This window comes from Pimephales promelas, chromosome 5 (genome assembly GCF_988280905.1).
Source record: "Pimephales promelas chromosome 5, fPimPro1.hap1.1, whole genome shotgun sequence".
NCBI lineage: Eukaryota > Metazoa > Chordata > Actinopteri > Cypriniformes > Leuciscidae > Pimephales > Pimephales promelas.
In genome coordinates this window covers 19402680-19430351 of record NC_142773.1, presented here as the reverse complement: position 1 = coordinate 19430351, position 27672 = coordinate 19402680, and the positions used below count along the sequence as shown (strand labels likewise).

Below are 27672 nucleotides of genomic sequence, written 5' to 3'. Positions count from 1 at the left end.
GAAGTGCTGGGGTATTCTGATTCATTTTAGTTACTCAATGTGGTCGTTCAGTTCAAACAAATGATTCACAGATATATGTTGTGCTGTGCAGATCAAGTCATTTAAGGGAATCAATCTGTTTGTATTTTATAAAATGACTCACTGATTGAGATAGGGCTGGGGAAGTCTGACTCATTCTGATTCATCAATGAGTTGGTTCAGTTTTAAAAAAAAAATGATTCACTGATTATATTAGTTTTTCTTGTTGTATACAGCCAGTGTAAATGTACCTTTTCAATGTAATGCTTTCACTTTACCTTTGATGCAAAATAAACAGGAACTGCGACTGCTCTGAAGTGATTTTGATTCTCATAAGACTTTACTAAATCTTCAACTTCTAATGATTCTCGCAAAAGGATAATTTATACACTTTATCAGATATTATACAAAATATTTGACAACAGAATGTCGCGACGGACCAATCCGAATCAAGTTTCTATTTTGATGGCGTCTCTCTCGCCTTTGGTGTGTCTATCTTTCATCTGAGCCTCAGCCCGTGTGTAAAGGACCACTGAAGAACAAGGCTCTCTTTTGAAGCTGCATGACTGTTTCGTTGAGATGCCGCTGGACAGCGAAGGAATGCCAGACAGTCTGATGAGATAAAAGAGAAGCTTCCCTCAGTTACCACAGCGATACAATCTCAAAGTGCTGCAGGTGCCATGAAACTGAGGTAGGGGGGCCGGGAAAACAGTTAACCTAATCAGCCCTTGATAGGAAACAATGTAAATAGGGAGAGAGATAAAAGAAAGAGTTCAAATTAGCTGAATGAACAGCTTTTTGGAAACAAAATATATCCAAAAAGTAATATTACTAATGAGTCACTTAATGCATTGAGCAGTCAAATTGTGTTTTTATAATGACCACTACTCTATATATTTCAATTTTGCAGTCTTCAGTGTCACACGATCCTTCAGAAATCATTCTAATATGCTGATTTTGGTGCTCAAGAAACATTTCTTCTTATTATTATTGTTGATAATAATGTGCTGCTTAATGTTTTTGAGGAAACATGTATGTATTTTGATGAATAGAAAGTGAAACTTAATTTATTCAAAATAAAGATCTTTTGTAGCATGATAAATGTCTTTGCTGTCACTTTTGATCAATATGTATTACTATCTTTCAAAATAATAATAATAATAATATCGTACTGACCCCAATCTTCAGAATGGTATTGTTCCTGACGGTTTAAGGCGGTTCCCGGAGCGTTTGACCACAAGTGTGTCAGGTAGACAGTAAATGTGTCACATAGGCATTTAACCTTGAGGAAAACAGTTCAAGTGCTCAGGGCTATTTCACCGTCTCTGAAGCTTGTTTTAATTTGAGGCACAAAAAGGTAAACACCAGTTTAAACCTTTGACCCTAAACCTTTAGGAATGCAGCACCGAGTCGCAGGTTGCATTGTTCCAATAACCCCCCAAAGGAAAGAGTGTGTATGAATGCATTCGTGTGCATGTCTACAAGAGGCATTTAGAGTGCTGTCAGGCTTTGAGTGAGAGTTTGTCTCTAATATCAGCCTGAAGGCTTTCTATACGGGTCACCTGCCACAGACCTGAACTCAGAGACCGTCTGGGACTGTGACCCCCCCCTACCCCCCCCCCCCCCCCACCCACACACACACACCCAAACACTGATTTCGCACTGAACACAGATGTTTTCTACACTGCAGACAAAAGGATGTTTGTCAGACATGCCTATGCACAATGTTTCCTATTGTAAAAAACAATGACTGGACAACCCATTCAATCTCTGGCAAATTAACACGCAGATATTCACTTTCCTGTTAATCACCACAGAGTTTATTCAAAACCCTTACAGCAACACAGAGAGATGAAAGAAAGACAGCAAGAGGAAGACATCACGACTAGTACATTTCTAAATGTTCTAAACTTGCCATCTAACGATACGTACAGTATATAGCCAAAGTTGATATATATCGGTTGATATTTTACATTTTTTGTTATCATGTCGGGAGGCAGGACTCCTATTTTTTTTTAATAGTTTGTAGGACTTTTATTTTGAAAGCACTGAGAATTCCAGAGCCTGAATGTCCGAGCTCCCATTTTCTGTCTTCATAAATTTACTGCCTGTTCTGTCTAATAAATTATTAGACAGAGCTGTTAAACAAAAAAGTAAACGGTATATGAAAAACCAGGGTTATCTTGTCTGATATCATATCTATCGGCTTTATATTGGCCATCGCCAAACCTGCTCAGGGGTATTGTCATCGCCCCCCATAGTTTGGGGACATAACTAAACTAAACTGAAGTATACTTTGGGCTTAAATCCTAACAATTAAGTCAAACTTCCCCATCCTAAAGCCAGCTACCAATCAAACAACTAAAACCAATATAAATTACTAAAACCAATGGGTCAAGGTTTGGCTGGTTAACATGTTTGCCTCTGCTGGTAAGATGCCAAAACTACACCATTCTATTGCCAAAAAGCTTTTTATTCAATGAACAGGCTTTCAAAAGAAGCACTGTAATCTTCTAGTAATATTTAAATAAATATTTCAGTATTGTTAAGTAATTGTAAAGGTTTAAATAGTGTAATATGAAATGGTCACCAGAATTCGAATCACACGCACTACAGTTCAAAAGTCTGAGGTTGATGTTTTTGAAGTGTCTTCTGCTCACCAATGCTGCATTTAATGCATTTAATGGTGCAAAATAAAAAATGTATATGATTCCTGTGATGAAAAGTTGAATTTTCAGCATTATTAGTCTTCAGTGTTGCATAATCCATCAGAAATCATACTGATTTGGTGCTGAAAACAGTTGTGCTGCTTAATATGTTTGTGGAAACTGTGATGCATTTGCTCAAGATTCTTTAAAGAACTTGAAAGGTCAAACGAACAGTATTTTTTTTCATATACAGTATTTATATATTGTATAAATACCCCAATCTTTTGAGCAGTAGTGTACGCCTGTAGAGGTTCTGCACCAGATGAGAAACTCCCATTAGGATGAATTCAAGTATCATACAGCAGCTCTTCTTGAATAAAAAAAATAAATCAAACAGCCCTACAACCACTCAAAACCTCAAACCAGTTAAACAATTCCACAATAAAACCAGCTACCAATCTGGAAGCACCAATTAAACAGCCCCACCTTAAAACATAAATCAATCTGAAGATTCACAATCTCATCATTTAATGTTGTTTTTAGGTTTTTTATTGTTTTTATTAATAATCATAATCATTAGTATTATGCATGTGATTTACACTTTTCATATACATTTTTTATACTTTTCATATATATTCATAATCATTTATAATCTACATTTTTATGAATCAAACTTTTCTGAATTCTGTATGTGGAAGACTTTTAGAGTTTGGGGGACTTGGGGGGAAGTTGAGTGTATTATGTTTCTTTCCGTGGAGCAGAATATACATTTCGGTGATTGATGGAGAGCAGATGTTTCTAACAGCTATATGTACTGTGTAGCTCTTTGTTTTAAGCAGAGAGAGGAAAATACAGAGAGGCAACAAGTACGATCTTTGCTGGTCCACTCTCTCTCCCTTATGTCTTATATAAATTGGTAAAATAAATAACATATATTGGCAGAATGACTGGTGTCTTTTCATTAAATTAAATAACAAGGGGAAACGAAGATTTTAAATCTACATTTTTGGCGTCACACGAAAAGGATCGCATACCCAGGCATTCGTCTCAATCATTTCAGGTAAGACTTTTTTTCCTTTCTAAAAAGTTTTAAGTCTGCCTGATGATTAGAGACAGTGACTGAAATGCTGAAAAGAACTGTGTTAGTTTAAGTACCAGTTGTTTTGCCAATGTATATGGGACATAAGGAAAAATTATATAAAAATTAATCAGATTAAATAATCAAATTGAATTAGGTTTATTTAAGGTTCTCTGAAAAGTAAACCTCAAACAATATTTGAAATGCTGGGATAGAGATGGATCTTTTTTAGAAAAAAGACCATCTAGTCAGAAATTTGGAATTAGCTGTAAAACGGTTAAGCTGGTAAAATTTGCTTGGTTATAACTGCGACGTGGTTGGATAGTGGCGGGACTGTTTAAAGAAGGCAGAGTAATCCCTAAAACATCCAGCACACCGAAGATTCGTTCTCAGTAGGAGACGAGGGAAGTTTAACACGAGCGATACTTGATTGACCAAAGCGGTTAAATGTGGCGGGACTGTTTTAAAAATGATGGCAGAGTAATCCCTAAAACATTGTAACACGCTAGAGTTATACAAGTATAAAAGGCGCCCTTGTAACTAGCTAGGATCGTGGGCATTCTGAACCTGACCGTAAAGCTGTTCAAATATTTGAGGAGACTGATCCGAGTTAACTTTAAGGGAAAAAAAAAAATACCAAAGAAATTAATCTGAGATAAAATCCAAAATATTTGGAAAGAGGAAAAAAAAAAAAAGAAACCGTTTTGAGTTTTAAAAAGAAAACTAAAATACTGAAAAGCATTAGAGTTAACTTTTCTTTAAATTTTTCTTTTGTTCTGTGAGTGAGGGAGAAAGAGAGCGAAGCAGCCCCTCCCTTCAGAATTGCCCTGTACCTTCACACACACACACACATCCAGTTGGTGAGGGAGAGAGGCAGGGAGCCCCACACACACATACCTATACACACACACAGGCTGCAGCTTTGAGCACACACACATACATATACAGACAGCCTGCAGCTCTGAGCACACACACATACTTACACACACACAGACAGCCTGCAGCTCTGAGCACACACACATACGCATCACATAGGCTGCAGTTTCTGAACATAGGCGCACATACATAGCCCCCCCCCCCCCCCGTATAACACACACACACACACACACATATAGGCACACATACATCCCTGCTGTTCTGAGTTAACAGACTGTTCTGAGTGCACAGACTTTTAACACTTGAAGATGGCAGCAAGTGTCTGTACCAGCAGCACAATAGCTGAATGGTATCTTGAAAAGAAGAAGAACAAGAAACTAACTAAACTTTTGAAAAAAGGACTGGACATTAATGCATCTATGAATGAGCAGTTAAGCTGGTTCGAGTCCCAAAAAGACAAGATAAAATCAAAAGCATTTCCAATTTTAGCAGCTAATTGGATTGTGAAACAAGGTGGAATTTGTTGTGACTTACATGGAGGTCCGGTACCGCTTGTTGAAGTTATGAAGCCTCAGCTTGAAGCATACCACAAATTAAACAAAATCATGTCCATCACATGTCCAGAGAAGGAAAACACAACCAGTGATGATTTATTTGATCCAGATTGGACAAATATAATAACTGAAGCTGAAAGGAAATATTCACAAGCACCAGTGAAATCCGCGACAACAGTAACGCCTCCACCTTACAAACCAATTTATCCACCTTTGCCTGAACAATATACAAGTTCATCTAAACCTCTGACGCAGCCTCAAGCTTCAAGATCAAACAGAGGTCCAGTTGACAAAATGTATATTGCATCTGCACAAGCAGCTCCAATAATAACAAGATCTAAATCAGCCCAGCCAAGCAGAGACATGATGAGATGTACACCAGCTCATAATTATGGATCTGACTGGGGTGATGAGACAAGAGATGATGACATGATCACAATTGACAAAATCGGTCCTGAATTTTCTTCACCTGTGATTAAAAGGGAAGAGTCGCAACCTGAGATGATGACCGAAGAAAGACCATTTACTCCGGGAGAACGACAAGCCATTCTCTCAGCCTTGCCTCCTCTGAAGAGACAAGATCCAAACACAGAGTTTTGGCGAGAATTAGACTCTCTGGTTGAAGCACATCAAATGACACTAAAAGACATTCACACCATTGTGAAAGCTAAAATCCCAAGAGACAGATGGGAACGCCTGCCAGCGTCGATAACAACAGCCCAATGGGTAGACTTGTGGGTTGATGGCCAAGGACGACCCCTGGGCCTTTGGCAAACATTAGATGTATTCCGAAAAGAAATCCAAGAAATCTTGGGAAGCGGTAAAATTCCATTCACATCAGTGACATTGATTAAGCAAAAGGATGATGAATCTCCAGACGAATATGCTCTGCGTAAGTGGAACACTTATGAGAGATGGGCTCTCTGCGCTAAGAAACAACCTGACAGAGATGATGAACAATTCACTGACACACTTGTGGATGGGTTTAGCTCTAAATACCAACAAGCGTTATCACTTGGAGTCAATCCAGGCGAAACATATGACCAAATTATGCAATGGGCTGGCCGTCTAGAGATGGCGATGAGATCAAACAAGGAAGAAGGAAACAAGACAAATCGAAAAGGAGTGGCGACAGCTCAATACAACATGGACACAAAGAATAAGATTGTTGTTTGCGGCAATTGTGGAAAGCGTGGCCACTCAAGAAAAGACTGCTGGGCTAAAGGTGGTGGAGCAGAAGGTCAAGGTCCATCATTTAAACAAGTCACTGCGAAAAATCATGATGAAACCTCTCAAGGGAAGACATGGACGGACGCACAAGTCCGTCAACTCATAGAGGGGATTATGCGTCCGCAATAGGAATCAGCGGCCCCCTGTATTAGTAAGAAAAGAGACAATCGCCTTTTCATCAATGCATTAATAGGGGGCCACCCATGTGATATCCTGGTTGACACAGGAGCCTCAATTTCAATAACAGATCTGAACCTACCTACAACAGATGAAACTATGGAAGTTGAAGGAGTTGGAGGAGGTATCACAACATTTCATAAAAGTATCCAAGTTCCACTACAAATACACGAAGATGAAGTCGTATGGACATCTTTCTGGGTGGGACCGAATTCACAAGGAAGCCTCATTGGCATGGACATACTTCCATTGTTGAACATGATCATCTTCACTGACAGTCGTCAAATCGCTACAACAGCTGGGATAATACCACACGAAGATCGCACATGTAATTTGAGTTCAGTTGGTGCAGCAAAACCAATCATCAGAGACTGGACCAAAGACGGTGTGTGGGGTCTTCTGTGCAGTTTACATCCAGAAGTTTGGGCTAAACACAAATTTGATTGTGGCAAAGCCAACATTGACCCTGTTGTTATTGAAGGGCCGACACATGCCCCTCATAAACAATACCCTATCCGACCTGAAGCAAGACGAGCCGTGGAAGAGATAGTGGCAGACTTGGAAGCTGAAGGGATTATCAGACAAACTTCATCAACCACTAATAGTCCTGTCTGGCCTGTCAAGAAATCGGATAACTCCTGGAGATTAACCATTGATTACACAAGACTCAACAGTGTAACACCAAAACCGCATCCTATTGTGGCCAATCCTGCCACGGCTAAACACAAATTTGATTGTGGCAAAGCCAACATTGACCCTGTTGTTATTGAAGGGCCGACACATGCCCCTCATAAACAATACCCTATCCGACCTGAAGCAAGACGAGCCGTGGAAGAGATAGTGGCAGACTTGGAAGCTGAAGGGATTATCAGACAAACTTCATCAACCACTAATAGTCCTGTCTGGCCTGTCAAGAAATCGGATAACTCCTGGAGATTAACCATTGATTACACAAGACTCAACAGTGTAACACCAAAACCGCATCCTATTGTGGCCAATCCTGCCACCATTCTGAATGATATTCCAGGAAATGCAAGAATTTTCACAGTGCTAGATGTACTGTCTGCTTTCTGGTCTATACCTATTGACGAAAAATCTCAAGAGAAACTTGCCTTCACAGTGGGTGCAAAACAGTATGTCTGGAACAGACTCCCACAAGGACTTAATATTTCTCCTGTGGTATTTCACAGAACTTTGGATCAGTTCTTAACTGAGCAAAAAGCTGAAATCGAGAGTTCAGGAAGTGTTTGCCTCCAATACGTGGATGACTTGTTAATTGCAAGCCCAGATGAAAACAGCCACATATTTGCTCTGAATATTGTCCTACAAGCCCTTAAGAAAGGAGGATTCAAAGTCAACCCCGACAAAGCACAGCTGGCCAAAACCAAGGTTATCTACTTGGGCCAAGAAATATCTGTCGAGGGAAGGAGACTGACAACAGAGCGTGTGGAGGCATTACGGCAACTTCCAAAACCTCTAACAGTTACAGGAATGAGGAAAGTGATGGGACTTTTCAACTATTGTCGTCAGTATATTCCTGATTTTGCCAGCATCACCAGCCCCCTCATTGACTTGTACAAGGGAGGAAAGCCTGGAATGGAACAGATAAACTGGACACCGGAAGCTGAGGAAGCATTTACTTCAATGAAAGAAAAACTGACTTCAGCCCCAGCCTTGGGACTTCCTGATGGACGATTGCCGTTTCATTTGTGGACCAGGGTGGGAGATGAGACGTACTCAGCAGTACTGTGTCAAAAACCAGGTGATCGATACAGACCTGTTGGATACTTTTCCACAAAGATTCCTGTTACAATGATTGGTCAACCACGATGTATACAAGCTCTCGATGGTGCCACATGGGCAGTGGATGCTGTGGAAAATTTGATAGGAGCACAAACAATCATATTGCATACTCCACACAGTATAGTGACGTTGCTGAACAACACAAACATCAAGACCATTACTGATGCAAGGAGAGCAAAATGGGAAGCAACTTTGTTGAACAAGGATTTGAGAGTGGAAATCATCAGAGACACATCCCTTAACCCTGCAACAATGATGATCGAACCACATGAGGGAACACCACATGAGTGTGAAAAACAAGTAGAAGAAGAAAGTCTTGGTCCTGTTAATCCAACACCTCTTGAAAATCCAGACAAGGAGTTATGGGTCGATGGATCCAGTTACTATGTTGATGGAAAACGGCATACTGGATGGGCTGTAGTGGAAGCTGATGGAAATGTCGTGAAGAAAGGAGCTCTTTCTGGGCATTTTTCAGCACAAGTAGCTGAGCTCATAGCACTTGCAGAAGCTTTCGAATTATCGGAAGGACAACGAGTCAACATCTACACAGATAGTCGTTATGCTTTTGGAGTGGTCCATGACTACCTTGCCCTGTGGAAAAAACGTGGACTTATCACCAGCAATGGGAGCGAAATACAACATGCTTCCATAATTCGTCGTTTGATTGCAGCATGTCACTTACCTAGAGAAGCAGCCGTGATCAAAGTAAAATCACATCAATCTGACAAGTCCAAAGAAAGTCAAGGAAACACGGCAGCAGATGCAGCGGCCAGAGAAGCAGCACTACTTCCTCTTACTCCTGTTACCTTGGTAAAGGAAAACACCGAAGATAATCCTGAGCTCCGCCTTCTGTCATATCAAACTGAGACAGATGAAGAGAAAGAACAATGGATAAAAGCGGGAGCGAAAGAGGACGATCAAGGTATCTGGAGAATTCCAACAGGACAAGTGGTGATGCCTATCGGAACAAGAAGGGAACTAATGCAGCTGTATCATGGAAAAGTACATGCTGGAGCAAAAGCAATGAAAGCTCAAATCAGCGAGACGTGGTGGTGGCCACGAATGATGAGAGACATTGATGATTACTGTAGAAGATGCTTGATCTGTCTGAAAGCAAATGTTGGAAAATCTGTAAAGGTGCGGATGTCACATGCACCCAGACCAACAGGTCCATGGACACATCTCCAAATCGATTTCACAGGACCTTTGTCACCCAGTGGAGGGTACCAATACATTCTAGTAATCATGGACAGATTTACTAGATGGGTGGAAGCATTCCCAACAAAAACCTGCACTGCTGAAGCAGCCGCACGAGTGATGGTTGAACAAGTCTTTCCTCGCTGGGGTCTTCCATATGAACTTGATTCTGACAATGGAACTCACTTCACTGGAAAACTGATGAAGGAAGCAATGATATTGATGGGGATTAAACAGAAGTTTCACGTCCCGTACAGACCTCAAAGTTCAGGCCTAGTGGAACGCATGAACAGATCGTTGAAAACCGCTCTTACCAAGGCCATTCTGCAAACTGGCCAAGGATGGCATAAGTTGTTACCCGCAATTTTGTGGAATCTGAGAGCAACCCCGAACAGAGTGACGGGACTGACTCCTTTTGAACTGATGACTGGAAGAGCAATGGTTCTGCCTCCTGATGCTCCGCCGCCTGCGGGAACAGGAGGAGACTCTACTTTGTTCCAAGAGAAGCTACGACGCTATCTTGCAATGCTGGACAAAGCAATCAAAGACAATAATAAGAAAGTGCGAGAAGCTCAACAGCAATGGGATGAAAAACATACCACTACTGACATTCCACACATTCCTGAGTTAGGCAGTTTTGTTATGGTCAAACGTATTCCCAGGAAAGGTTTAGAACCTAGGTGGGAGGGGCCATATGAGGTACTCTTAACAACAGATACAAGTGTCTGCCTAAAAGGGAAGGGTGTAGGAACAGATAGATGGTATCATTGGTCACAAGTTAAACCTTGCTTAGTGAATGAACAAAATGATGAAGGCTTAGGACCTGAGATTGAGCACTGTTCACTCATTAACTTTGGGAAAAAGGAGTGATGATTAATTATTTTTCTGCTTCCATTTCAGGAATCAATTCCATTGACATTGATTAGAGATGGTCGCAAGTTATTCTCGATACACAACGACAATGGTATGCTTGTTTTTAATTTTACTTGGCATTTACCAAGGAAGCCAAGCTTTATGGACTCCTCGAGTTCAAGAAATTACTCGGAATGCAACTCTGAAATCTGGCCAACGTTTTACTCTACCCTTTATTTCCAGATGGGGATTATGGGATTGGGTGCCACGTAATGATAAAGACCTTGCTAAATATCGAGTGGGCATCTACGGTGGATGTAACTTTCACCACCAATGTTACAAAAGCAGAGTAATTTGGCCGGTGAAAGATGGGGGGTATACCGGTAGTGCTCAAAGACGAGAAATTTGTTCAAAAGAACAATGTGAAATTGTGGGGTTAAACCTCATAACATCTACTGATGTGGAAATTAATTTCATTTTGAATCGTACCCACATGCTTACAATATGGGATTCATTAGCCCTAGGCTGTATCTATCCCATAGTGTTACCATGCGAGGGGTTTCTATGGGATGCTACCTCCAGGACAACTAGATTCAAGGGAAATTACATACGAGTTTGGCATTCGGAAGATGCGAATGAATATTGTGAGACTGAATTAGAAACTGGGGAAATTGGACGGTGTTTTTATCTTTCTGCGGGAAAGACAAACAAAGCTAAAACATGCCCAAGTACAACTATTGCACCAGCTCATGGTATATTGTTAGCAAAGGAAACCAAAACCTTGATAAACGAAGCTCATATGGTGCGACAACGCATTAATTATAACTTGATGTCTCTTCTTACTGTGTATGATCAGTCCTATTGTGGAAATTTCACAAAAATTAGGAGCTGGTTGGAAAAAGAAATTAAATATTATACCTCTAAGGATCCTCTTGGAAGTCGAAATCGTAAATCTCGAAGTATATGGGGAGACATAGCGGGGGTATTTGGCTCTGTCAATTCAATTAGTAATACTGCTCAGCTGAACCAATTAAGTGAGTACTCTCAGTGGGTGGGAACAATGACCGGCAAAGGACTTACTGAGACTCTTCAAGGTTCTCTACATATTATAGCAGCGGGTCAGCATCTTAATGACGCAGCGAGGGAATTGGCAGATGCATTAGTGAAATCGTCTAATTTTGAGACACATCGTGCAGCGTGTTTATTTTTGGCTCAGAATTTGAAGGATCAAATGGTAGAGGATATTCAGGTTATTCGAATGGGGCAAGTTCCTGAGCGAATAGCGGAATCTTTGTTATGGGTTTTTGGAAAACAACTTAATTTGACTTCTGCTAAACATGCTCCATTAGTTAAAATCGCAATCAATGAAGATTCGTTGTCAGGTTCTGGAATATTACCTTTGATTATGGTCTGGCCTCAATATGGGAAACGCAATATTATGACAGTTAGACGATTCCAATCAATGGGGGTTAGACAAGGAAATTCAGTAATTAGATTGGGAAGGAATGGATATTGGGCTGAAGGTGAAACACCAATGATTTCTACTACAGACTGTTGTATTGAGGAACATGAGTGGGTAATTTGCTCATGTTCTACAATGTTTAGTCTGTCTCTTAATGGATCTGCAGTTTGGGAAGTAGTTCCTTTAGATCGAGCCACAGGTGCATGGCAGGTGTCAGAAGCACAGTGGTGTATATTACATGACGGAATAAATGAAAATATGATATACGGAGGAAAGCTATGTCCAATTCCTTCTGATCCATTTTGCGTTGAGATTCTCTATCCTCTTCAATTGGGTGGAATTCATGTCCCACATGTGCAATTGTTGCAGTTAGATCCACAGTGGTGGAATAATGATTTGGTGGAAGAGAGGAATTATGAACTCTTTGAAATGGTTAAGAGAGTTAAAGCAAGCGTTAAGGCAGCTCAAGAGGAGGGAATTCAAGCAATGGGTCATGTTATCGTAGCGAATGGAGTAGCTAAATTGATGTCTGAGAGGAAATTAGCTCGAATTCCAGGGAATTTAACATGGTTGGAATGGATAGTTTTGACTATGGTAGGAGTTTTTGTGTTTCTGTTAGTAATAAAACTTATCATATATGTGATAAGAAAGAGAAGTACCAAACCTTTTAGATTGGTTATTACTAACAAAATGGATAGAACCGAGAATGGAAAATTCGGAGTGAGATAGGAGATTTTATACACTACACTACATACAAAACACAACCTCACAAACAATGAACACCTGCTTACTGATTTACAACCCCAAGGGATAGGACCCTTTAACATCAACGTTTATTTTGTTTGTTGTTTTAAGCGCGGAACTGGGGGATTTAATTAATTAACGAGTTAATTAATTAATGAGTCCAGGCACGGGCAGAAGACTTTTTTAGTTTTTCTTTTCTTAGATGATTGGGGTTCATTTTAAATGCTTACACATAGATGTTAAATGACACATAGTATGCGGGGACATACCATGGGTTGGGTTTGTGTTTGTTATTTGTTTTCTTTTCTGTTTCAATTCTTTTGTCTTCTATGTCTATGTCTTGGTCTACTATTTCTCCTCACCACTATCACTTCAATAGGTTGGCCACCTGGAGATGATGGTGTGGAACTGACGGCCGTAGTTCCAGAGGAGGGACTGAAGATTCACAATCTCATCATTTAATGTTGTTTTTAGTTTTTTTATTGTTTTTATTAATAATCATAATCATTAGTATTATGCATGTGATTTACACTTTTCATATACATTTTTTATACTTTTCATATATATTCATAATCATTTATAATCTACATTTTTATGAATCAAACTTTTCTGAATTCTGTATGTGGAAGACTTTTAGAGTTTGGGGGACTTGGGGGGAAGTTGAGTGTATTATGTTTCTTTCCGTGGAGCAGAATATACATTTCGGTGATTGATGGAGAGCAGATGTTTCTAACAGCTATATGTACTGTGTAGCTCTTTGTTTTAAGCAGAGAGAGGAAAATACAGAGAGGCAACAAGTACGATCTTTGCTGGTCCACTCTCTCTCCCTTATGTCTTATATAAATTGGTAAAATAAATAACATATATTGGCAGAATGACTGGTGTCTTTTCATTAAATTAAATAACAAGGGGAAACGAAGATTTTAAATCTACAAATCAAACAGCTCGAACTGTTCTCCTTAACACACATCGAAATGTTGCCCCTTCCTTTCACCCTGAATGCCCCTTTTTCTAAAGCCTGTAGGAGTGGCGAGATTCCAGAGTACAGTGAGACTGTTTACACCACGGATCACAGCAGACAGACATAAAGCTTTCACCCTGCCTCCCTCACATAGCGGCAACTGCATTAAAAGGACATAAATCTGTGGGAGTGGACATGCAAGAATGTGTATGAGCGTATTAAAGAAAATAAACCTGATGTCACTCAGAGAAACCAAAGCCCTGCAGATGTGATGATGTCTCCGTGTGTGTTGAAAGAACAACCTCTACCTTGCTTTTTTGGTCGAGAACGGTTTTCATCGTTCCCTCTTCTCTCATTTTTGATTCACGGTTTATTAGGAGGCTGTTCCACAGACATCACTTACACATGGAAAGCCATTGTACAGTCATTTTGAAATAAATTTACAGATGTATGGAGCCCTTATATGCGACATATAGCCTAATTTTTCTTGGAACACACAAACTGCAATAAATCCCTTATATGAAGGGCTGGGAGCCAAAACCCAAACAATAATTTACATAAAATATATCTACAGCATGTCAGGTTTTGGAAAGTCCATCATTTTGCTGTTTTTCTTATTCAACACTGTAGTATTTTATCCTCACGGCTTACTTGGAGGTCCGATGAGGACAAGATGTGCGTGTTGTAGCTCTTGAAGGCCGCCAGTTTATTTCTGCGACGCACTTTTGCCAACTCAGCGAAAACCCTGCAGCTTCTTGGAGACAGAGCGTGGGTGAGACTGAGGGAGCGCAAACCCACAGTCAAAACTTCAACAGCTCCTACTGTCCAGCACAGCGCCTGAAAAACACAAATAAGTCACACACTTACACGATCATGCTCGAACTTCTTGGCCCCCGAGCAGCTGAAACAGTAAAAAGAATATCACATGGCTTCCCCGCCACACAATACGGTCATAAAAGAAAAAGTGCACAGCTATGGTTGGCTGAAACAAAAGGACGGGGACAGACCGTCGGGCACCAGAGCCACATCCACAAAAGAAGAAAACCCTGGATTACAGAGTACTGCAGAAAACCATATGACTGACACAAAACAGCCTGGACTTATTCAGCAACCTCGTAAAACATACACTCATAATTAAGGCTGTGCAAAATGCATCTTGATGTTTTCAAATCTATATATATATATAAATATCATCACATTTATATAAACTAAAGAACTAAAAAAATAATAATAAAAAAATGTTTTTTCACACAGCTGTTAACTAATTAGAAGCAATATACGTTGTTTTTATTTAAATCCGTTTTATATTTTATTATTGTTCTTATTATTTTTGTTTTGATGATTATATTTGGGTTTTGATGAAAACATTCCAGGATTTTTCTCCATATAATGGACTTTACTGGTAACCAAATGGTTCAAGGTCCAAAAGACAGTTTCAGTGCAAACTACAAACTGTTCAAAGGGCTTTAAACGACACCAGACGATGAATAAGGGTCTTATCAAGCGAAACGATCGCTCACTTAAAAAAAAAAATAATAACAAAAGTTTAAGTTTTATAAGCTCAAATGCTCTGTTCTGTGATATGCGTTCGTGACTCTCCTGTTCAAACTCGTTTATCAAAATGAACGAACCTTTTTTCAAGTCATTTGGTTCATTCAACAAGCAAAATGAACGAATTCACTCAAAAAAAGATTTATTAATTTTCATGAACGAGTTCGAATAGGAGAGTCACGAATGCATATAACAGAACAGAGCAAGGCGAGCATTTGAGCTTATAAAACTTAAACTTTGTTTGTTTTCCTTAACTGAGCGATCATTTCGCTTAATAAGACCCTTATTCATCGTCCGGTGTCGTTTAAAGCCATTTGAACAGTTTGCAGTTTGCACTGAAACTGTCTTTTGGACACTTGGACCGTTTGGTTCCCAGTGAAGTCCATTATATGGAGAAAAATCCTTGAATGTTTTCATCAAAAACCTTAATTTCTTTTCGACTGAAGAAAGAAAGACATGGACATTTTGGATGACATGGGGGTGAGTAAATTATCAGCAAAAGTTTTTTTTAAAAGTGAACTACTCCTTTAAAGCTTGAGAAGAAACAAAGGGGCTATTCACAAAACATGCATTCTAGTACTACACACAGAGAGGGCACTGCAATTGAACAAAAAGCACATATGGTTAGTAGGCTTATCCAGCAAATCAACTGATTTATAAGCATCACTTATATAGCAACTATAATGACTGTCATCAATGGTATACATTCACCATAAGTCTTGCTTCAACATTAACATTGATATTCAATATACAAATCTCATGCCAGGACACAAGTGATCTATTCATAAGGTAAAAAGGAAGCAGGGATGTTTCAAAAACATCACGAAGGGTGCGTCTCAATCAGCTCCCTTGTTCAGTAGTCAGGGCACTGATCAGGGAGTCAGCCATTTTAAGGGCTGTCTCAATCATGTAAAATTAATGTCAGAAAATGATCTGCTGTTGTTCATAAATAGTAGTATTCAATTAAAAAAAAACTTTTGTAATATTTTCTTAATGTCGATAAAAAAATAATGTGAAATGATGCCGTTTCCATTAACCGATGTTATGCGACTCGTGATAGCCATTCCAAAAATCACGGCAACGTCGCTGTCCGATGAAACTCACATATGTCCAAAACGGTTACTTTTCAGGAAGTGAAAAAAACACGTAAGTTCAAAAGCAGCTGAACGTAGCGTTGTCATGCTTGGTACAACATCTTTAAATGTAACCATATTCTTGCCAGTGTCATGATATAATCCACATTTGACCCAAAATCGAGTTTAAATGGACATACGTGCATATTGTACAGTAACGGTGGTCGATACGCGTTCTTCCGATCATTTATTAGAATGACCAAATCGCGTTTCATATTGACAGATGAATAGGAAACGCTCAGTTTATCAAATATGCTCAGTTTATTAAATGTCTCTTGCAAACTAAGAGACAATGAATCAATACACTTTATTTACATAATCCTACCGTAATTTTGCCGGATATGAGCTGCATTTTATTGATCATCAGCTAATTTCATCAATAGACATCAATAAGAGAGAGTGGCAACAGCCCTGGTAAGATCATTTCGTTTCTTTACTTGAAGATTGTGTGATTGAGAAGATGATTAAGCGTCTGTGACTTACTTTCACTTTTATTTGCGATGTTTGCACGTTGGCTTGATGAATAGACGCTCAGCTGCTCATCTTTTAGATAATGTGAAGCATGCTGTATACGGAAATGAACCTGGACATTCTATCCGTCAAAAAATCTCTAAATCGGCAAAATGGAAATACGCGGTTTTCATCGGACAGCGACGAGATGTAGGTTGGTTACATATGTATCACAGCCACCATGTCTCACCATCAGGGTCCCAATGTGTTGTGAGTCAGGGACCGTACAGGGGAAGTTGAGTACACGTACTGATTCACAACCTAGGGAGCTGATTAAGACGCACCCTATGACAAATGGCAACCTCACACACTGGTCAAACAATCATATCTCTTGCTGACAGGAAGTGAAGAACTAAAGGGATGTATGTGTGGCAACACAAAGAGCTTTAATCTTACAAAAGAAGGAAGCATGGTGTGTGATTTACAAGCCAACTCTATCACAAGAGGATTCAACGAATCACAGCAGAGATCCTTGAGTGTAACAGTTTGTAATCCTTGAGTGTAAGTTTAACAACACTACACTCTTTATTTCCTCTGCTTCTGTTCTTTTCCCTCTTCACCTCTTTTCTCTCTTCTCAACGCCTCTGCAGGAAGTGCACACTCAAGTTTATTTTTGAATTGGACAAAAGGAATGCAAGCCATTTCCTGTTCATGCCGTCTCCATATGGACATATGAAGAAATGCACAGCTCTAATAGAAGGGTTTTCCACGATTCAAGAGTCAGCCTGCTATTATAAGCTCCAATATTAGCTCATCAGACTCCAAACATAAGACAATAAGGGCTTCTTTTCCACTATGGCAAAAACTGAGATTCAGACATCATGGCCTTTTCAGATATGGAAAAATGTAGACTATGATGGTATTAATGAACCATGGCACACAAATGAATTGTCTTCTTTCAGCAAAACACACAAAAACAGAAGCAAATCATTTGTCATCCTAGTAGAAATTACTTAAAAAGTAATTTTTTCTGTATTCTTTGACTACTGGCAATGGTTCTGAACAGTCCCAAAATGGTTCTGTGACACCTTAAGCTCGCCCAGTCCCAAATGCCACCTGCAAGAAAACTTCTATAACCTTCAAGGGTTCAACTTAGGAAAATTTGATGGAAATAATTTTAATCAGTTTTAATTCTTTTTTAATCCTGATTAAATATGAATTAAGCAGCTTGTAAACATACTTTATCACTAGAACAAATTTAAATAACTCATTAAACATGATAGTATTCTGAAATCATTTAAGACATTTACCTCTATACAGAACTTTTCGGCATAAAGAGTTCTTTAAAATTGAGTTAAGATCCCTAGGCTATACAATAAAATATAGAATTAAACCTATTTTTATATATAATATATTGAAGGACATGCTACAGAACACAAATAGACTGCATGTACACATCAAGAGTGAAATTTGGGTTTTATAAAAACCTCAGTATTCTGGCCTAACTGTAAACACCGGATTGGACCATTTAAAGGACTGTTCAGACCAAAAATGATAACTATAACAATAACTATATTTTCATCCACACCAAGAGACAAAAAAAAAGTGTATTCTAAGCACACACTGCAGTTTTGTCATCTGCCGCTTTAAATGCTCGAGCTCTTTAAAGTGAGGAGGATTCTGATTGGTTGTCAATGCTTTTATCATTCATCAGCTGGAATTTTTTTATTTATTTATTTTGAAAGAGATATTAGGCAATGATAGGAGAAACAACATAATTTCTCGGTCATCATTGTTAAAGCTGTGGTGTGGACTTCCCTATTCTCATGATACAGATTATTTAAAGTTATTGTAATCATTATAGTTATCGTCCTCTTTGGTGTGAAAGGCACTTTAGACAGAGACTAGAGATATTAAAATGATTTAAATCATGTTAAGAGAATCAAACCATTTTTGCATCCTCACAAAACTACAGAAAAAGCTGAGTATGGGCACACTCACTCTATAGTGTAAGAGCCCCCAAATTTGAGTTATTATGTTGTTTTTCATAATGAATGCAGCATCTGCTTTGGCATCTGCTGAAACAAGACAAATTGGTGGCTTCCACTGAAGAAAAATTGAGAAGTATAAAAAGAGCATGCTTTAATGAGGAAAAAATAAATGATAAAAAGAAAATCCTCTGTATGCCAAAACTTCTGATTGAACTGAGACCAATTCAGAACCGTATATCAGGTTTTATGTGGTCATGTGAAACCAAGACTAACACTAACTCTATATGATACAATACAAGTGAAATGACATTCCCATCAGAGTTTTGCACTGGAACAGACTGGTTCTGTTTATGTGGAAAGATTGTAAAATATGTTTTCTCTTCACTAAATTTGGGGGTGAAACGTAAAAAAAACAAAACAAGAAGAAAAACAAGTTTTGGCAAACCACCACCCCACCACGATCATTAACATTAAAAAACCAACGCAACTAAATATTAAATTCCATCATTTCATCTCTAGGCAGATTAAATGAACAAAACAGCCTCTTTTTCTTTCTCCTTGACTTAATCAAAATGAATTAAACTCTCAAACAGTCCTCGCTCATTTTTCACACAGAGAGGGGTAACAAGTAAAAAAAAAAAAGAAAAGGAGAGAAAGAAGAGGAAAATGAAATAAGAGAAATGAACGGCTCATTGCTTGTGCATCCTACAGCAGTGGGGTCCCACACTGCGCCCAGTGGGGTTTACAGCATTATGGGTAATGAAAGGGGGAAAAAAACTAAATGATCTAATGGTTTAGACTAGCTGGGTGGTTGTCTTTTGGAAGTGAGAATAAAAGAGGAATAGTCACTTTCTGTTTATGCCATAGACACTCAGTGGAACATAGTGTTCTTTAACAGTACTGTGTGTGTGTGTGTGTGTGTGTGTGTGTGTGTGTGTGTGTGTGTGTGTGTGTGTGTGTGTGTGTGTGTGTGTGTGTGTGTGTGTGTGTGTGTGTGTGTGTGGTCGCTCTTCAAAAGTTTCCAACTTATTGAGTCTGCAGATCACAGATTACAGCCAACAATACAGAGGATTCATGCAAACAGATATAAAAAGCAAAAAATGTGGTTTCATTTTTAACCACTTGGATGTTTTGTTTTTTTTTCTTGCATTTCTTTGGTGGCATTTATGTTTTTTTCTTAATTTCTTAATCAGAGGTGTTCCCTTAGCAAACTGCTGCTTAAGATGTTTGTGGTTAAATCCTCAGTCATAAACACGTGGCACAAACAGTCAGCACCTTGAGAATGTTCTCAAGTCAGCTTTTAGTTTCCAATGAAAATAGGAAGTTAGAATCCACTTCACTACCGTTTCTTCAATTCAGATTGTAAGGAAAATGTAGTGTATAAATGCAAAGTCCATATCAAAAATGGTCTTTGATTAAATAAATATTGTTTTCCTTTGAGTTTGGGATCAAAGATAAACTAAGAATAACCAAGCCTTAAAAAAACCCCCTGCTAAATTTCACATTATTTCATCACAATTATGATGTAACTATCAAACGAGCTGTTTTCACCAGTCAAATGAATGTCTATAAGACTGATTGAGGTTGTTTTTGAGACAATTCTTTACAGCTAATTTGTGAATGCACACTTACAACCGCCTACATTTTTCAAACTGTATAGATTATATAAAGTATCTCAGTATATCCAGCTACCACACAAAGCAGAATGAAATCAAATTTGTCAATAGAAGTGCCACTGAATTTAACCGAAGTCCTTTTAGGCAAGTCCTGCCACTCGGCCCCCATCTTGGCAACGCGTCCGGGCAGCTATTTCGGACTTTGCCCCAAAATAACGTTTAAAAGGTCCTTTTCCTCACAGGTTATATATTTACTACGCATGCGCAAAGGTTCTCGTCTCCACTGTCGCAAACCTCAACTGTGCGCATGCGTCAGTGGAAAAAGACGATAGGCTTAAGCCAAGTTCACACTACAGGATTTTAAAGGGTTAGTTCACCCAAAAATGAAAATTAAGTCATTAATTACTCACCCCCATGCTGTAACAACCCCGTAAGACCTTCGTTCATCTTCGGAACACAAATGAAGATATTTTTGATTAAATTTGAGAGCTGTATAACTACCACACAGACTTAGAAAAAAAATAAAAAATAACGACTTTATTCGACTTGTCCTTTTCTTCCTTGTTGGCCTGAAACGAGACTTCCATACGATTTCCACGACGCATGCGCGAGAACTGAACTGAAGTAGTGTAAGGAGATCGCAATTCTCGCGCATGCGTCGTGGAAATCTAAGGAAGTCTCGTTTTAATGCCAACAAGGAAGAAAAGGAATAGTCGAATAAAGTCGTTATTTTTGTTTGTTTGTTCGCACAGAAAGTATTCTCGTCACTTGATAAACTTATAGTTGAGCCACGGTAGTCACATGGAATATTTTAACATTTTCTTCATTGACTTTCTGGGCCGTCAAGAGCCAGTCCCAGAAGTCTATGTGGTAGTGAGAAAGCTCTCAAATTTAATCAAAAATATCTTCATTTGTGTTCCAAAGATGAACCAAGGTCTTACGGGGTTGGAACAGCATGGGGGTGAGTAATTAATGACTTCATTTTCATTTTTGGGTGAACTAACCCTTTAAGCCCGATTTATGCCCGATTTGCAAATCGTTGAGCTCGCCGACAGATCAGGGTGTTATCGCGGGGGATTAGTGGACGATGAACGCTTGCCAATCTGTTAGTATGAAAGAGCCAACAACGCAGCGAAAGCGCTCACAGACGCCTCGCCGAGCCCAGAAAAATATCAAGCCTGCTAGATATCCAGAGCCGTCGCGCGACTCAAACAGAGTGATGTCGTGAGTACAGCCAATCATAGCAACACATGGGTTGAGGACACCCGGTAAATCTTGGTTTTTCTTTTTTTTCTTTGCTTTTTTTTCTCAAAGCAGATCGTCGCGCAAACAGTGTGCAGCACTAGTTTCTGTCTGACGTCCATATTCACGTGTTGTGTTCTGTTCTTCGCTGGGTATTGGCACAATATTTATTTATTTATTGCGTGTTTTTTCGTGACAAAACACGGTTTGTAGACAAGATAGAATCGTTGGGTGACAGAGTTGTTGTCAACTCGTTATTTTTTTGATTATTTTCAGGATTTAGACCGTAACATAGTACTGAAAAAGCTCTCATTGAGTCACAAATGATTTATCATCTGATCGTGGTTGTATCTCTATGTAGTGCGTTGTCAACTCGTGTAGTGCGTTACCTCCTGTTGTGGATCAATCACGTTGTGTTGTGTGGTGTGAACAGCTAAACAACTTGAACACTCATGATTTCACTGAGAGCAAGTCATGTAGTGTGAACTGCACAGTTCAGCCCGACGTTTTAAAATCATGTAGCGTGAACAAGGCTTTACATGTTTCTCGGCTTGACTGTTAAAAGCAGACGATTGTTTTTCCAGCGAGAGGGGCGGAGCATGTCCACAACCACCATCTTTGGCGTTACAGGTTTTACCTATAAAGTTGTATTGAGGCTTGAGGAAGTGGCTTGTCTATATAAATTGTCTCTGATTTAACCAAATGGTTAAAAAAAATGTGAATGGAAGTCAAAATGATGACTTTAACAGCTAACCACCTTTAAAATGCCCTAGTAATACAGTAACTGCACCAACACTGAATCAGAGCAGACTGGCTCAGTCTTTTAATTAATTTTAATATCACTTTTCACACTTAGCTATCTCTTAATTTTGTCACTAGAAGTGTCACTGAATTTTCAACACTAAATAACATTAAAAAAAACTGACAACTTTTAAATTGCCCTAGGATTAAAAAAATGCAGTAACTACACCAACAAAACACTGGAACTGAGCAGATTGGCTCAGTTTTTTTTTTTTTTTTGATTGACTTTGATTTGATATTAATTTTTAAACATTTTTCTCCAAGCATAGTCGAACCTAGCCCATCTGTTACAGTCAATCATAGTTTAAGAGACTTGTTTTCAGTCATAATTCAACTGGCAAAATGTTACTGTTTTTCTTTTGTAGGGCAGTAAAATGCAGTGTTTTTCCATGCTCAAACTACTGTTATATTTAATACGAACGCTAAAGTCCTGAACACACCCAGCTCTCTCCCAAAGACACGAGCCATTTAGAGTTTTCGTGGAAATGTTTGCAAACGGCTTACTTGGATATCTGCATATTAAGCAGGGATAAAAGATGGCATTTTAACACTGAACGAAGAAAAATACAGTTTAAGCACCAAACTCATAAAAAAAGAAAAAAAAAAGCAGTAGGCTAGTGGAAATTGTACATAACATCTCATATTTTAACAGTATGTAAATGTCACTACAGCTGAAACCATGCCGTTTTAGTGCAATTTTTACCAACCAACCGCATTCATGCTCCAGGGAGCCTGAGCTTGTGTTGTAAGTTTTGAGTGAAGAGTTGAAAGATCGTTAGCATAAATCATTTGCTACGTTAAGGGTTGTTGGTGATGTAGTTGCACTTACGCTCTACATTGCCCCACACCACCCAAATGCTCCAGATGGGGACAAAGTTTATGCAGATTGGCTCATTAACCTCACTGTGCTGATCTCTCAACAGTAATGGCACACGCAGCATGCTGGGGCTTCAATAATCCATCTCAACATCCTCTCCACACAACAGATTACAGTGTGGATTCCACATACCCTGGCTCTGGATATAGCGATGGTTCAAGATGGAGTCTACATATGTGAGCGCACATGCTCAAGCGCACAGTGTTAGAGAACAAAAAAAAAAAAAGGCGTCTTAACAGCTGGTGTCACATTCCCCCTGAGGTGTTTCCGTTAATTTTAGTTCCTCAGACAGAATGGATGAACATCTCTTTGAAGTGTGGCCCATTCTGGAATATTTCTTTCAAAGCACCACAACCACACATGGAGGTGCATTGTCTGTGTGTGTGTGTGTTTTGTTGAGACTTGGAATGTTTTCCATTCTCCGGATTTTAGAGCTGCCTTGACATCTGTACTGTACGTCTGAAATGATTGTTGAATGGTGACTGCTTGACACTGTTTGCAATGAATGCCCACATTTATGCCGCCGAAAAACACATTTGAACAAAACATCGTCTTTCGGTTTTCAATTGAAAAGCAGTCACTGTGCTTACCTTCTGCAAGGGTTCTTTGATATATGGGAGATTTATAAGAAAGCTGCGCTCAAACTATTGCTTTATAATATTGTAACACTCTAAAAAATGCTGGGTTGTTTTGACCCAACTTTGGGTCAAATATGGACAAACCTAGCCATTGGGTTAATTTTTTTAATGACATTTGGGTTTGTCCATATTTCACCCACAGTTGGGTTAAAACAACCCAGCATTTTTAGAGTGTAGTAACAGTAATCTTTCAGATTTCATATGGTAGCGCTGCAAGGCTGAATTTTCAACAGCCGGTCCTCCAGTCTTCAATGTCAAAATTCATTCAATGCAGATTTGGTGCTCAAGAAACATTTCTTATTTTAATCTTGAAAACAGCTGAGCAGCTTAATATGTTTTTGGTGGAAACTGTGATTGAAAAAATTTTCAGGCTTCTTTGATTAATGGAAATTTCAAAAGAAAAGCATTTATTTAAAAATCTTTTGTAACATTATAAGTGTCTTCACTTGATCCATTTTACCCTTTCTGAAAAAACAACAATGTTCTGCACCCAAATTTTTGAAAGGTGTTGTGTTTGAGTCGAGATATACTTTTATCATGTCTTGTTTGAACTTCAAAACCTATTACACAATTATGTAGCCAGTTTCAAAGAAACATTGAGACATGCTCAACAAAAAAGCATGTAGGAGCCACTTAACAGAAATAAAAAATATGCCACCAATATTTTCACTTGAGATGAAGTGAGCAAGAGATCGTAGCAACAGTGGCACACTCATATCTATAACTTACAAATTATATCTAACTAGCTCTAAAAATATTCAAATGGTGTCTTATATTTTATAAACGTTTCAATGCATTAGGCATAAAACACTAAACCAATTGACATTTGCAACAAAATGGGTTTCTCTCAGAACTAACTTTACTCTTCAGAAATATTTTTGCAGTTAAACTGAAAAATAGCTTTGAAACAATTTTCACTCAGAAATTGAGTAAATATAACAAAGAATTACAAAGAAACGGCAATTTTACAGTAAAAAAACCTGAATTTTATTTTCTCGTAAAACAAGCTCCAATAGAGTTCAATACTGTCGAAAAATCCTTTTTTACGATCTACTTTTCGCTTCGGAAATTCCAATTTGATTTTAAATAGTATATTGTTTGCTTTTTTTTTTTTAAATGGTGAAATGCTGTGTGTTTGAGCTGTTATTTAGCTGTAATGTAAATTTGCACTTGACATTTTGTTGTCTATTGCAATGACATTCATACAGACACAATGACATCATTAAATGTTCAAATATTTTCTTAGGCCCATGTATCTTAACCGGCAGACATACCTGGCTTTAAAAATATCTGTATTTGAGTGTTATTTTGTGTGTGTGTGCCCTTTTTAGAATTCTTTCTGTCTGTTTGGGCTCTGTTTGTGAGTAAGAGGAAGAGAAAGAGAGAGACAGTGGAAGAGAGGAGGGGTTGTTCTCTCCAGACGCCCGTTGCTGTTGATCATTATGTCTGTGTTCAGGTGTCTTTGAGGGTGGCAGTAGGTGGAGATAACCCAGGAGACAGACAAAGAAGGTAGGGTGTGTGTGTGTGTGTGTGTTGGGGGAGGGGTTACTTTCCGGTACAGATATAATCACAGCCTGTTATATATTTAACAGTCGCCTCTCTCAGTCTGTTGCGGCTTTCCGTGACCTTACTTTATCTCACTGCAGACCAGAACGGCAACAAACAGATTTAATATATTGCAATTAGACACATCTGGATCCTGTCAGCAACACCAGACAGATTTCAGTGATCAGCTGTGTACTTCTATTTCCAGTGTACTTCTGTCTGAACTGGGCTTTTCTACTTTTTTCTTTTAAACAGTGACTTGTCTACACAAAACACATCAACTGCTGTAGTTAATAAGTACCATTTACTGTATTGTATAACTGAAAAAAGTGCAGAGAACAATGAAACTGAAACCGAGATTAAAGGTAATTATGCACATTTAACTTGTCACTGAGCCAAGTTTATCTTCAGCCCACGTACAAGCATCAGCAATTGAATCTAATGATGCAGTGGTGATATTGAGAGTTTGGACGCTGAGATAACTCACACCAGTTTGTGTACTGACAACGAAAAGCAGCCAAACACTCGTGAAAAGGTGAAATCCAGGTGATCTGGATCAAGACGTTTAAAGAACTAGAAATATCATGTCCGAGCAGACGGGGAAGGTTGTAACGCTTTCCAGTACCAAAGATTGCACGAAATGTGGCAGTGCATTGGTTTCCCATTTTATTTGCTGTTTTGAGTCGAAATGCACTTTTTCAATTATTTATACAAGTCACAACAGACAAGTCAGTTTCGTTGCCACAATAAATTAATGCACATAATTTAAAACATCATTCAATTGGTATTGCAGCCCACTCTGGTAGTGGTTTAGACTGTAACAATAGCACTCTTTGTATATGACATGAATTGTTACACAGTATTGTAGATTTTTAAACTACTTTAATTTGTTACAGACAGATTCAAGAATATTATATCAAAAATTGAGATACATAGTGCAATATATATATATAAACCCCCCAGTGAACTGCATGGATTATTATTCACAAAAGAAAAAAAATATATCTTTTTTTTCTTTTTACTTCAACACAACAACAATATAATTTATTTCCAATTTTTTTAATGATCGTGTAAGGTTAGATGAGATTATTGCAATAAAATGCAAATATTCCAGTGGTGTTGGTGCAAATATATATTCAAAAAACAATAAAATATGATGAGACTGGTTAAATATAATGGCCTTGAGGATAAAAGTGGTTTTTAAAAAAGAAATTTGCATTTGTGTAGCTATATCTTGATTCAGAATTATATAAACAGAAGCTTATGATTTATTTGTAATTTATATATAAAATGTAGTAATTTATTCTGATAAATAGCCTAAATACAAATACATAAACATCTGAATAAATAGCAATATATATATTTTTAAAGTCTTGCAGAAATTGATCCATCAAACTGCAGATATAGCACTTTTATGAATAAGTTATTGGTGACACAGTTCCTATTTCATGCGCAGCTGCTACCTACAGCTTTTACCCTTAATTCATGACCAATATCTTCAACTTTTGCATTGTGAAAGCAAAGTGAAGGCTTACATACCTTCTTTAGAATCTTAAGAAGACGTGAAGGAAGACATTCCACGTAAGGAGCATTTGTATCGCTTCGGAAATGTCCTCGGATCCTCCAGCTGGTTGGATCTGCGCCGGTCAGTCACCGCTGAATCGCTGTAGTTCCACTCGCACTCTGAATGATTCCACAGATGGGGCGGGGCTTTCTGTCACATGACAGACTACAAAACGTTTGATTGGCCACTGTGATGTAGGTTGACACAATGCTGTTCCTTCTGATTGGTTGAGTGTGAAGCTATTTGACGTTGTGTTCGGTGTGTGTTAAGAATTTGGTGAAGGGGGGGCGAATAAGTGTGGGTGGGTGGGGTCCTTCAGAAAAAAATGAAAGAAGCAAGGCCCATATTTTCTGGGAGTCTGTCAGTGTCGAGATTTCCAGCTTAGATGCTTAAAACGTATACTGACCATGAAAGGAATATTCAAATAAAAATGTTAGAGAGAAAATTGTTGTACACAATTTGAAATAAAATACAAATATGTTTTTGTGAAAGAATATTCATATAATTTTTTTTGTATTGTATCTTATAAATGTTAGACAATAGTTTCCGGATAAACATGAAGAATTGCAGAGCAATCACATTTTACACTTAATTTGATCTCTGAACACTGTGTTTTTGCAAAGTGTGCAGCTGTGTTAGGCTACTTGATTTGCTCTTTTCTCCT

At 38.5% G+C, this 27672-nt stretch overlaps 1 protein-coding gene and 1 long non-coding RNA gene across 2 annotated transcripts; one reads left to right on the top strand and one right to left on the bottom strand.

Moving 5' to 3' along the window:
* Positions 1-425: 425 nt before the first annotated feature.
* Positions 426-27157, bottom strand: LOC120495308 (uncharacterized). Its single transcript, XR_016168514.1, has 3 exons — positions 26984-27157; positions 14252-14437; positions 426-745 (listed from the first exon to the last, which is right to left on the bottom strand). It is a non-coding gene; the product is annotated as an uncharacterized LOC120495308 (long non-coding RNA).
* On the top strand, positions 10510-12643 carry LOC148981415 (uncharacterized). The gene has a single exon (XM_089131076.1). It carries the CDS (start codon positions 10510-10512, stop codon positions 12622-12624), a length of 2115 nt encoding a protein of 704 aa, XP_088987202.1. The 3' UTR covers positions 12625-12643.
* Positions 27158-27672: the final 515 nt, after the last annotated feature.